This window comes from Sander lucioperca, chromosome 3, assembly GCF_008315115.2.
Source record: "Sander lucioperca isolate FBNREF2018 chromosome 3, SLUC_FBN_1.2, whole genome shotgun sequence".
Taxonomy (NCBI): domain Eukaryota; kingdom Metazoa; phylum Chordata; class Actinopteri; order Perciformes; family Percidae; genus Sander; species Sander lucioperca.
In genome coordinates this window covers 7,919,411-7,932,792 of record NC_050175.1, presented here as the reverse complement: position 1 = coordinate 7,932,792, position 13,382 = coordinate 7,919,411, and the positions used below count along the sequence as shown (strand labels likewise).

Sequence of the window (13,382 nt, the reverse complement as noted above, 5' to 3'; positions counted from 1 at the left end):
GAGAGCAGCCTGAAACAATGCAGCCATTAGGAAGTGATTAGAGCCCAATTAGCCGTGCTAGCAGTTAGCAATCGGAAAAGTGGGTCAGGTTGCTAATAGCTGGCGTCCTACTGGAGGCGGCTGAATGAGAGGGGGACCTGCTGTGATTATGGAGCAGGCTGAGAGAATAAGGGGACTGGCACTGCAGGTTTGGGATGAGTGAAGCTTTTATGTGGGCCAGCAGGACGGTCTGCGCTGTCCGTGAATGGGGTCAGCTTGGATTTCGGGTCAGAAAGGAACAGAAGAAGAAACGCAGGATATGGAGAGGCCCTGGACACTGGGGACAGCTGGTCATGACTGCACCCGGTGACCGGGACTGACACGTTCCAGTTGGTTTGCTAAGGGTGAAGAAAAAGTAGTCAATCTTCAACATGTCGGGTCAGAGGTGACACTAGAGTGATGGACTTGGACACTGTTGCATCATAGACCCAACCACGGTTTGCAAAAAGATTCAATACGTCAGTCTGTCCCCAAATAAAAGAAATGCCAAAGTCAGATTGTTCACACTTTTCTGCTGTTTAAAAATTGAACTTGCTGTTTTTTACATTTAATGAAGAGGCCACAAGGTGGGCTGCATTTGTCTACTTTTTTGGCACAGCAGTGTGCTTTCTCAAGCTCAGAAAAGTTTTAAAAAACAACACAGCCTCACAGTTTATGACAACAGCCACAATCAAATGGAAAAAAAGACCTGGTAGAAAGATCTCTAGTAAACATTCTGATCACAAATCGGATCAATCTGGTTTTTATTCTAGCTGCATTTTGAGCATTATCAGCACAAAATGCACGCGAGGAAGCACTTTTCCTTCAAAAATAAACACAGTAGAGTCTTAACATGCCCTTAGAATGGGTCACTGACCTAATGACCCACCCTGTGGAGCCTTGGGGCAAATCCTGGAATTAAACTGCACATTGCCCTGTTTTCGCTGTGCTGGTCGAGCTGTCTGCTTAAAGAAACATGTTGAAAGAATTTAAGCGTTTACGACTCAACTGCTTAATTACAGCAGTCATTAGAGAATAAAATTGAGAGCAGAAAATGACAGTAGTGGGGAGGAAACGATCACAGACCACCACTGCACTTCCTGTCTGCCATAAAAAACGGTCTCACCCTCTCTGACTCCGTCTCAGGGTCGGTGCTGCAGCCTACCCCATCTCAGAGCCTCCTTATAACATCAAGGCATTTTGGGAAATCAGCCAAAGTGGACCCAAAGCTCTTTTCATGGATCGTCACACTCATGTGTCTCTGCGTGCGCTGCTTCGTGTTAATGCCCGTCTACAGCCGAGGAAAAGCATGTCATTTCACACAAGTGTCAACACTCTCTCTCTCTGTGCGTGTACAAGTCTGTGCATGCATGTCAAGTTTAGGAGAGAGGGGGATGTTTGTTCTGCTCAGCAACTTCAAATGCTTGAACATTTATGCAGTTGCAGTGCTGGTGACCAGAGCAAATATACTGCAGTGTGACCACTTGCACACAAAAAGACCAGCGGTAAATGCATTAGAGGTAGCATCGGCTGACACTGTTTAGACATCACAAGCCCTTCAACCCTTTTCATGGTCACACTGGTCACAAGACATTAAGCTAAACCTTCTCGGTCAGTCCCTACTTACATTCAAGTCACTCTCATATAGCTGAAAACATGTTTTGAATTTCAAACGTAGGTGCTGAGAAGATTTCTCACAGATAGAGAGCATTGTGAGAACAGTTCTCCCTCTTTGGTCGGCTTTATTTCATTTGCTGACACCTTCATGGAAATGTTATTTGTGAAATCAACACAAACTATATCCGACTGGCACAAAGTTTGAGGCTGCGAGTTCGCTTACTCATCACGTTCTGATTTCAGGAGCCTGCACTCTCTCGCTCTCTCTCCCTCCTCAGTCATTGTGCTCCAAAAAGTGAGAGGGACAGACGGCTTTTGTGCAGAGACTGGAACTTTTTAAAGTTTCTCCACATGAATACACTTAAACAGTGACGCTACAGCTCATCAGAAGGCTATTCATTCAGCAAGGGCACCGGCCATACAAACACACAGAAATACATCAGAAGCGTGCACATACACAAACACAGAAGCACAGGTGCCCCCTGCTCTCTCTGCTCTGTGTCACTTGGTGGACACCCAGACGCTGTCACCTTGTGTTAACGCAGAGCAGAAGAGAAGATTCAGGTCTGTTTCCTTACTGTACAGCCGTGCAGTAACCTGACTCCATTCTGGTGCCAGGGCCATTGACACAGAGCAGATCTGGCCTCACAATAGAAGCTGCAGGTGCCTCTCTAACCATCTGAACACCATCTCAAAAGCATGTATAACATAATGTGTAGCACATTAGTGCACAACATGCATTTTTGAGGCAAAAACTAAACTGTAACATCAGACAGAAAAATGTCAGATATTTATTGACACTTTGGAAACAAAATGAAATTCTAAATCAGTGTCAGTTTTACATCAAAGCAGCAAGACGTTGGCTAATTAGTTGACCAATAACCCCTGAAACACTTACAATTCAAATTATTCACAAAACCTTTCAGGGAAAATGACTTGACATCCTCTACAGAAAGAAAATCCTGCTTTCTGCAGCATAACAAATGCACACATTTCTAGCAACAACAACCAACCAAAATCTGCAACCATACTTTTTAAAGTTTCAATGCAAAGCTCAAGTTCTACATCTGAAACTATCACCTGCCGTCCTAGCCCGAGGCAATCTACGAGTGCAAGCTGACAAACCTCATAGATGCTGCAGACGTCCAGGAGGAACAGAGAAAGAAGGAAAGGACCGGAGGAGATGGACAGAAGAGGAGGGAAGAGTCCCAAACCATGGCCAGCCATCCAGAGGGTGCAGGAGGAGGAGGAAGAGGAGGAGGAGGACGAGGGTGGTGTGGCAGGGGGGGAGGGGCTTGGCAGCATGTCAACAACAGGGCAAGAAGGAAGGGGGTGGACAAGTGATTGTCATACTTCCTGCTGCCAATCAACAATTTTAAATGTAAATTATTTTTTAACAAAAAAAATTTTAAACTTATTTCTAGATGAGCTTTGGTCCTTTCTGCGGAAACCTGGTCACTCACTTACCTCTTGACAAGCTCAACTGACACCTCAAACATTAATGCTACTAGTGCTGCTATGAAAACATAAACACAGGTCTGCACACTGTAGCTCCCTCAAGTGCAATTTATTGGCACATCCACAAGTTACGTTCCGAGCTAATGCTCTTCTTCAGACTAAGCTAATTTATTGGCACAACTACAAGGGACTTTTCAAGCTAATGCTCTTCTTCAGAATTAGCTTCAGACTTACAACTACTACTACCACTTCCACTTCTACTACCGCTACAAAAGGAGCAGTTCAACTTATTCAATATAATGCCCAGAATGAGATCCATATAGTTGATACCACTCTCATGTCTGTAACCATAAATATAAAGCTACAGCCAGCAGCCAGTTGCACCACAAATAGGCCGGGCCAAGAAATATAAAACACTATTTGTTAAATTTACACTTTGTTTGTTGTACGGTTTACAAACAGGATATAACGTGTTTTAATGCTGAGCTTTGCTAACTGGTAGGCTAGCACACAGAGATGAGAGTAGTTATCGTCTATCTATCTCACACTCCGCCAGAACGTGTACTTCCCAAAATGTCCGACTATTACTTTAACACTACTACTTGTTAATTTGTTTCACTCACATGTTCATGAACCCACACATATGCACAAACGTTCACAAACACAACACCGTCCAATAGAAGCTCCCCTACCTCCAACGGAGCTGCACATCAGAATGAGTGCCCCACAGTGCTGCTCAGTGTTGGTTAATTTGTCACTTGAAACACAGACACACAGATTCTCTCTCTCTCTCTCTCTCTCTCTCTCTCTCTCTCTCTCTGGTCAGAATTCTCTGTCTAATGCAGGGTAATGAGTTTAGACTGTGAACACTAACACAGTCTATATAAAGCCTTGGCCCACTGAGTTGTGACAGAAGCTATTTCAACACTGCTCTAACTAAATATACTGCCAAACACACTCGCAAGTTTGTATGCTGCAGAACTCAAACACTGGGTCTGAGGAGTTTGGACTAAAAGTGTGAGAATGTATCTCCATCTCCAAAAAAATAAATCATCTTGTGGTCGAATCATCAGGACACATGATGAAAAATGCAAGAAAATATCTGGTTTTAGTTATTAAAAGGCAAAGGTACAGGCCTTATGGGTATTTTAGTACAATAGCAAACATGCAGAAAAAAAACATGATTTCTCAAAAGCAAAGTTCCTGAAAACGTAAGAACAATTCTGCTGGATGACTTCAGCAAACAGGAAGAGGGCGTTGTTCGTCTACACTAAACACAGCTTAAGTTATCAGAATTTCTAGTGACAGCAGAGTGAAACATCCCCTTATATTCTTTAGTAAACACACACAAAACAAAATCATTAGATTTGGTGTAAGTGACTTATGTGATTTATGAGAAAAGTGTTCTTTATCTTCAGAAACAAAAGCAATAACAAAATATGGTTTGCATGAGACCAATCACCACAATGGATCTCTTTGGTTCTTAGTTATTACAACATATCACAACTAATTGAAAAAAAGAAAATAATAATCTCAAACAAATAACAGAAAACACACGCATAAAAGCCCTAAACGGTTCAGATCAGAGCTGTCCACAACACACACTAACCCTCTCCACCTGTGGGGACGAATACAGTTTGTGTACAGCAGTCAAATGGAGGTCACAATCACATCTTAACTATAAATCAATATAAAACACAGCTCGTCACCTCAAATTCTACACTGTGACAATGTCCTAAATACTGTAACCAGACACAGGTCCAAAGACAGAAGTTGAGATTTTTCACTGAGGTTGCAGTCAGAGAGTACATTTACTTCAGCATCCATGCTGTTTCCGTATTTCTTGTTTATTTCTTATTTAGGTTTAATATGTTTGTTTGTGTATGTATGCACCATTCACCAAGGCAAATTCTACTTAGGTGGCATTAAACCCTTTTCTGATTCTGATTTGGAACCACTGAATGTTTGTTATACAAACTAAGGATGAACCCTCTCTCCTTATGACGGGAAATAGAAATGTTCCAAGTAAACTGAATTCACCTGAAACAGGAAAGGAGGAGTTTTCTCTTGAACACAGGACACAGTTGTGTCAGTGCAGCATTGCATGCTGAGGACAAACATACACACACACACACACACACACACACACACGTCATTGACATAATGCATTCCCTAGCCCCTTACCCTAACCTTAACCATCACAATTAAATACCTAACCTTAACCCTTACCCTCACCCTAACCATAACCTAATTCTAACCCTAATCCTAAAACCAAGTCTTAACCCTCAAACAGCCCTTTAAAGTTGTGGGGTCCAGCATTTTGGTCCCACAAAGCTGTTCGGACCCCACAAGTATACTGTATTCCCGGTTTTTGGACCCCACGAATATAGTTAAACAAAAACAAAAACACACACACACACACACACACACACACACAGTGGTTGTACACGAGGCCTACCTTTGTTCAGGTGCGAGTTGGCTTTGGTCTTGTCACTGAAGCCCTGGCTGCGTCTGTTCCCAGCAGCACTGACCGAGCCTCTTGGAGGGATGTCACTGCCTGCAGTGGATACCCTCGCCGAGGGGCCGGGAAGTCTGGCGGAGAAACAGAGAGAGAGGGAGAGAAGTAACGAAGAGAAAGGAAGGAAGAAAGAATATATTCAATATAAAGCCTTCATCTCACACAGTGAAGAAACATTTTCCGGTTTAATGCAGGTTAATTACACATTCTGCTAGAGACAAATCCAGTCTACAGTTTACAAATTCAAACATGAGGGTCTCACTCAATTAGGAGTACAGGGATGATGCAAATGTATTATTTAAATTTTTATTGCCGAAAGTGTTTTATGTGAACAGGGCAGAGGGGCACAAGAGTGTTCCTTGTGTTATTGTATAAAAAAGAAGAAAAAGAAAATCTTAACAAATATAAATATTAAATATTTTTCTGTTCTTTGTCTAAGCCTTATGCTACTACTGTAATTTAAGAAATGTGCTACACACACATTTATTCATATTTATAATCTTAATCTTATATCTTAAAGGATATTAGACTCTTTAGATGCATCTTTATATCTGGCTCATCGTCAGTTTGAAAGTCTGTGGCTTGGATTAGAAGTTACACACAGTTTAATAAATGTAAACTTAGCTATTGTTTGCTTTTCTTGCAGCTCTGCATGGCCCCACCTCCCCATATGCACCTACAGTAATCTAAGGGAGACAGATGAGCTCACAGCAGCGTGGACGTATCCGTGTGGGGTGGACGGGTTGACAGAGTGCAGGTCCCAGGGGAGCTGTGAGCTCAACAGCCTCAGATTACACGTCCTGCTCCTTTATTTCCCCGCACGGATTAGACAGGATGTACTGGCAATGGATAAGCCTTGGTGAAATTTATGACATCTTGATTCCATATTGTGAGCCCATCTGTTGCCTTTTGCTGAGGTCTGTAATCTGACCAGGCCGTGGCACACAGACTGCTAATGAAATGCTAATTCACAGGCAGCGACATCATCACCACCACCATCACCATCATCATCTTCCTGGGACTGTGAGGCGGATGCTGATAAACAGATTACAGCTCACTCTCTCTCAGCTCTTGTATACATTATAGAAACTCTCATTTCCGGCATGCCATTCACTTTGACTGGCCATTATTTATCTGGCCATTGCTAGGTAATAGGTTGTACAGCATTATTTAGTCAAGAGTAGCCTAAGATCATTTGGCTTTCAATTTTGGCAGGGTCAGTCAGTCTACTGCCTCCCCCCATTTGGACTGGCTGTGTATAGAAACAATATTCAATGTGATGGGTATTTACATTTGAAAATATTAATATTGGCTACAATGTGTCGACACTAATATGGACACATATCTACACCGTTTCCTGACAATTTATTTAAAGTCAAATACAGTCAAAAATGCGAAAGAAAAATGCTCTTGCCAAATAAATATATTTGCTCAAAATGAAGAAAGGCTTAGGGCTTACAGCACACCAAAAATCATCTCTGAACCAACTTAAAACTTGTGGTATTTACTTAAAAATCTATTGCAAATAAAAAGGGAGGAAGCATTTCATTTATGGTTTATAACGCATACATGAAAGGCATTGCTAGCTCTTCCACCTGCAGAAAATGTTTGAATAAATACCAAGAAGTATGAATTTGGTCTAGAGACAGGGTTTTATGTGCTGCAAACCCTTTCTTCTTTTTGATTCTTTCACATTGTCTGTGTTTGACCTGCATGTGACTGAATTATACTGATGTGCAAGGGACCTTTGATTATCATATTTTCTCAATTCTAGTGCACATAATCTCAGAAATGTGGGCAGATTTACCTATTTAAGGCATTTTTCATGCACATTTTTGTAGAAGAAAAAGGCAGACTGTTGATTTGCAGTCTGTCAATGGGAAAAATGACAAAACAGGCCTCTCCTATTGCAATATTTGCAAACAATGACAATTTATATAAACCATTTAGCTCTTTAAAATCCTTTAAACGTTACATATACTGTCACATGATGGCAGCAAAGCACTTTTTGAGGAAATCTGTATACATTTTTGATTGGGGCCTTTTAAATAAGAACATAGAAAAGCCAAGAGTTGTTGGTTGGAGAGCACCAGGAGAATCCCAACTCTTCATCTTGTAGTTAAACATGCTGGCCAGAAGGTGGGGCCGCTGCATTTCCTTGGAGAAGAGCTGGTGTTTGGCAGGTGCAATGCAAACAGAATCTGGGATGGGCAGCATGCAAAACCACATCCGAAATCCAATTTCAAGGTGCATCAACACATAATACGACACTGCATGCTAAAAAAGAGCCAAATGTGAACGCAAAAAGACTTGAGAGCGTCACAGTGAACGCAGACGGAAGCTCTATTTGAACAACACATATTATAGACACACATTCCAGCCACAGATTCTTGCTGTGTTAATTATTAATGTCACATTATATGGGGGATGTGCTTGTCAAGCAAACACACACACACACACACACACACACACACACACACACACACACACGCTTACTTAAGGGTTATCTAAAGGTCTTTCACAGCCCATTTAGCAGGCTTGCCAAATGAGGCACGCTGCCAGACAGACAGGGCCGTCCGAAAAGGGAGCCTGGAGCTCTAGTTCCTATCTGCTCTACACTACCACTCATGCATATTAGATAGTGCTTATAGTAGATACTGCCCTTAATTACAGACAAAGAAACAACAAGAAACTCATTACAGTACAAAAGATGTTGTCAAGATATCCTTGATTAAGGGCAATTTCTACCTTCCTATTTCCAGGAAGGGGACGGGACAGGAGGTGTGATGGGGGAAAGAGAGGGAGGAGCAAGAAAATAAAAAAAGGCAGAAGAAGCTGACCTAGAGGTCTTTTTGTGACCAAGGGAAAACTTGAGCAGTTTACTCTGAGACCCATCCCTAGAGGAGAAGAAAAGAGAAGAGAAATATGGAAGAGGACAGAGACAAGAGAGGTCAGGTTTACAGTTATAAATGACAGGAGGTGTGAACAGGAGGATAGAGATGACACAATGATGAAGTAGAACAGCAGAAACAGCAAGAAAGTGAAGAATACAGAGACAAACCTCATTCATCCAGTTTCAAGGTTACTTTTCTTATAGTTCCAGTTTACAGAGTTTGCAATAACCTCACCTGGACTGCATCTCGGCCTGTGCTGCTTTCTGGGCTGTAAGGGAAGGAGTCCCATGCGTAGAGTGGCTGAGCTGGGCCGGGGCGCTGCTCTGCTGGCTCAGGGGAGGGTGTGTGCCCTGGGGCTGAGCGGTGGGAGGGAGAGTGGGCTGGGAGTTCTGCCGCTGGGCCTGCTGCTGCTGCTGTTTGTAGCGGGACAAGCTGAAGAAGAGGCCGAGGATGGCTTTCAGATTACCATTACGGATCTCTGTGGGTTAGGGAGAAGGACAATGTGAAATATTCAAAAAGAAAAGGCAGATGAGATAAAGAAGGAAAAAGGTGGATGAATTAAGTAAGTAAGTTTTACAGTTTTTATATAGCATATTTCACATATACAAAATGTAAAAAGTGCTTAACATTAAAACAAAAGGCAAAAGTGAGGATGATAGAGAAATTCTGTCACTTCATCTGCACAATGACAGCTGCAGGACTGTTCTGTGGTAAGAAACTAAAGCTACTGAGATGCTATAGGATAGCACTATGCTTTACTGGCCTATCAATATTGTTGTTATATTGTGATAATGACAGGCAGAAAGTCTCATATATGCCTATGCATGTTGAGCCAGCAGTGTACCCCAAAACTGATGATTTTGTGAACAAAAACAAATTTTACTTTTGACTTAAATGATCACTTTTAAATGGACTTTTACTGGTTTTAGTGGAACTTTTTACTTATTGTTTAGAAGAACATGCAAGCCATATTTTGACTTGCTAGCACCTTTATCTGGCATTGAAGCCATTAAGTGAACAGGCTTTGAGTTTCACTGAGTACACTTGTATTTTCTTGCAAAGTTGTATTCAACAGCAGCCTGAAAACACAACAAATACAATGTAACTTGCATGTACTCCTTACAGAACAGAGAACTGACCTTCTGACTTGACTGTCTTTCTTGCTGTCAGGGGACGTCGCTGTCCCCTTATTCATTGTTCTGCCCAATGATAACACTAGTAGTATTAGTACCATTACTATAATTCTTAGGTTCCCTGCATGAATAATATGATATAAAAAAATGAAGCCAACATCAAATACTTTTTGAAGTAGGCTACATTTAAACACTGCGCTACAGGCAACTTTCTGGTCCATTAGTTTTATGTATGGGGTAATCAAGCCCTATCAAGCCTGCATGTTTTAATGTGTACTGTCTGGCATTAATGTAGTATGTCCTGGCAAAAGAGCTTGCCAATAAAAATGCTTCAATGTATCAAGTAGACATTGGTTATCTTTTTTTCCCCCCATAGCACAAAGGCCATTTGTTTAGTAGATAGACCAAGCCTAGCCTGGCCCAGGTTTGGGTTTACTTCTTTTGTTCCAGTGAAAGCAGAAGTGCAGGAGTCCATCTTACCCTCTGAAGACAGACCCTGGATGTTGACTCCTTTTGCTGCCAGGAAACTGAGGCAGGCATCAATGTTCTCAATCTGGACAGAGAGACACAGACACAGCTGTAAGACACTGCACCCTGCACATTTCCATTCAAATTTGCATAGTTGTATAATGTGAGGAAGCATGCTGGTCTGTCTTTTGCACGCTTCTCATGAGAGCTTAATGGCAACACTGGAAGTGAATTTCTACATGTCTATCCAGAAAGCAAAGCTGGCAGCACAAAATGTTATAATTTTCAGAAAAGAGGTGCTGAACATCAACACTGACATGGATGAAATACAGATCCATACATGCTTTATTAATCATTGATTTGATATTGTTAGACCAGTGAAAAACACGCTGTTATAATGGGTAACTAAATGTGTTTATCTTTATTGGACTGACTTTGCCAGTAAATATGTATTTGATGCCAGTAAGCATACAATTGAAATCTTAGAAAGTACTGAGGAAATGCATACATCTGCTAGACCTCAAAATCCTCTAAACGTATTGTTTTAATAATATACAATGGTAACAAATGTTAAATCCGCATCTGGATCCAGATCTGCATAAATATGCACATAGCAGACAATAATGATTGACTGATGGCAGCCACTCTTTTTGGAGAATGTATGAATCTATGAATCTTAGGATTTGTACAAGGATGACGCAAGATTTTAAAGGAGTCAGACTTATGACAATTTAAATCTATCATGTTTGTAGCAGATAAAGTAGTTGTGTCACAAACAGTAGGCTGCACCTATAACCAATGAGAAAGATCGGAAAGATTGTGGCCGACTCCTCCCACAAGCTCTTTGAAGCACTCCCATCTGGCAGGCTTTGTGCTACATTTTGAAATTCTATTGCAAATGTTCTTATTTCTATTTCAATTATGTCTTTATCGTCATGCATCAAACTATCACCAAGTCAAATTCCTTGTATGTGCAAACACACTTGGCAATAAACAGTTTCTGATTCTGAATTACATGGAAATGGTATGGGATATAAACAAAACTAAGTAATGTGTTTTTTTAAAAATCATCCAAACATGTTATTAGATTTGTAGGAAGAGTGGGAAAACAAGTGATTCACAGTGAAGTTATTTACGAGATATCAAGCTGAAAGACAAACAAATAGACAAACAAATGAAAAGGTTCCAGAACCTCTTTGGCAGACATGACATAAATATATACATACAGCACCAGGGTTGGAAAGTGGTAGAAAGGCTTTATATATAGTCACTGACTGTGCTGTGCAATGGGCAAAAAATAAATATCGGCCACATGGTGACATAGTCAAAACAGGATTCAAACCAATCAGACTTTTGTCATCAAGAGGCAAACAATCTATACGGACACAGTTGCTATGACAGCAGCCTTGGCAACCTGAGCAGACTGCTGAGCTGTCACTGGACTGCGAGAGGATTTGATAGGCAGACAGGCTTTGTTCAGAGCCCATGTGATCCATTATACAGCGAGTCTGCTGGCTGGCCTAACAAAGTAAACCACATAAAACAAGTCATCGAGCAGAGTCACTGCAGATTAATGATCGTGCGATCAAAGTTTACCAACTGTTGTTTTCGATGAGCAAACACACCAGGTAAAGCACAAAAGATATCAATATGGCACGGCCGTTGCTCTGACTGTTAGGTGCTGCTTTTGGAAAGGCAATTAACTGAAGAATTGACTGTTCAATGGACATTTAAAAGCATTTTACAGTATGCACAAAGGTTAAAGAGGTGCTAAATCTTTTTTAGCATGACATTTATTACCAGTGAGAGTAGGTTTATAACACATTAAGGCTAATCCTGCCACAATGTACTTGCAACAAACCCATTTTGAATGAAAATACAAATATAACTTCACAGCCAAGGGAGTACAAATATAGAGCAGTGATACTCCAGGTGTGTTTTTTTTACCTAAAATACAGATGAACTGTGTCCTTTATGAATGAGGCCGGGTGTGGGCTGCAACTGGGAGGGTCCCACTCACCAAAGATTAATGACGTGATTACACTTAATATGCGGAGACTAAATATAGCTTGACCTACAGCTCCCTCTGTGGTTCTCCTGTTAGGAAGTATCCGGCTGTGAGGTGAGAAGCTGAAGTAAAAGCTCAAATACATAAAACTTCTACCATATTACTATTAGTTTCGTCCAACATATTGCTATTAGTGAAACACCATTACCACAATAATGTTAATTACATTGACTATTGTAAGTCACATCCCCTAGCAGTTACTGTGTGTGTGTGTGTGTGTGTGTGTGTATATATATATATATATATATATATATATACATATACACACATATGTTGTAGAGTCATTTACACACCAAACCAGATTGTTACCATTAAGTTCATCTACCAACAGACGCTGATATTGACACAGTGCTTGTTTGATTACTACTTGCTGCATCGTCCAAGTGATTACTTCACTCTTGTACCACATTGTTATTAACCAATCCACTATTTGATTACTACCCTTTTCTACTCATAGTTTAAACTCCATGTCTGTCTGCGTGTGTGACGAGGCTGGCGGATTGAGTTGAAACAGCAGTGCTACCCCTGCTGTCATTTCCGTGACCTCTGACCCCAGAAACAGCTGTTAGAGGGGCTGACATATGCTGCCCTTCAAGGTGATGCAGCAAAAAACGTAGGAACAGTAGGAATGCAGACTATGGGCCTCTACGAATACCACAGACTCTTTAAAAATAAACCTGATCTGAAATACCCCTCTATGCCCACCGACATACCCCGAGACTTTCTATAATACCCTTCTTTTGAGTGACTGAACCACTCCCCTACTGCCTAAAATCCCCTGGTATAGTTGGAGTTTAAATAGCAGCAGCCTGCAGAAAATATGCTTCATTAAGATACCCCATCACAAATGCCAGGCCCGTCCTGCTGAGATGCTCCCAAGCCCCGCCTCTCAGGGGGTATCCATACTGAAACCTCTTGCTATTTAAAACCAGCAGGGACCAGAGCTCAGAGAAGCCAGAGGAACACTATTTAACTCAAGAATCTGCCACCAGCTACAGAGTCTGAGGCCAATCACTTTATTAATTAATAATCCTCCCTTGTGTATTATTTTATTGTTCTATATCATTGAGTGGTCTGTGATGTTAAGTACATTCCATAGGTTAATGTATTGATAAAAGGTCACACTTTTTGTTAGGAGTCTGGCCTTAGAGGTTTAAGACGCTGTACAAGTAATTGCAACATCTCCAATCGAATCCAGCTGGGGACCT

General features: G+C 41.3%; 1 protein-coding gene and 1 long non-coding RNA gene across 19 annotated transcripts in view; one reads left to right on the top strand and one right to left on the bottom strand.

The window, feature by feature from the left end:
* The window catches only part of LOC116067336, a 30,618-nt gene extending 17,975 nt beyond the window's left edge, over nt 1–12,643 (top strand). Inside the window, exons 4-5 of the long non-coding RNA XR_004109177.2 lie at nt 9,863–9,868; nt 12,632–12,643. This is a non-coding gene — a long non-coding RNA (uncharacterized LOC116067336). The remainder of the gene's footprint in view (nt 1–9,862; nt 9,869–12,631) is intronic.
* The window catches only part of nav2a (neuron navigator 2a), a 250,490-nt gene that overhangs the window by 67,911 nt on the left and 169,197 nt on the right, over nt 1–13,382 (bottom strand). For 13 of the 18 annotated variants that reach the window (XM_035999241.1, XM_035999249.1, XM_035999234.1 and 10 more), the window contains 4 exons: nt 10,119–10,191; nt 8,740–8,983; nt 8,452–8,508; nt 5,552–5,685 (listed from right to left, as the gene is read on the bottom strand). In XM_035999241.1, the coding sequence (XP_035855134.1) occupies nt 5,552–5,685; nt 8,452–8,508; nt 8,740–8,983; nt 10,119–10,191 (508 nt within the window). Of the gene's footprint in view, nt 1–1,144; nt 1,164–2,760; nt 2,869–3,785; nt 3,834–5,551; nt 5,686–8,451; nt 8,509–8,739; nt 8,984–10,118; nt 10,192–13,382 lie in introns of those variants that run through there. The other 5 variants (XM_035999235.1, XM_035999250.1, XM_035999245.1 and 2 more) reach the window with 4 other exon arrangements.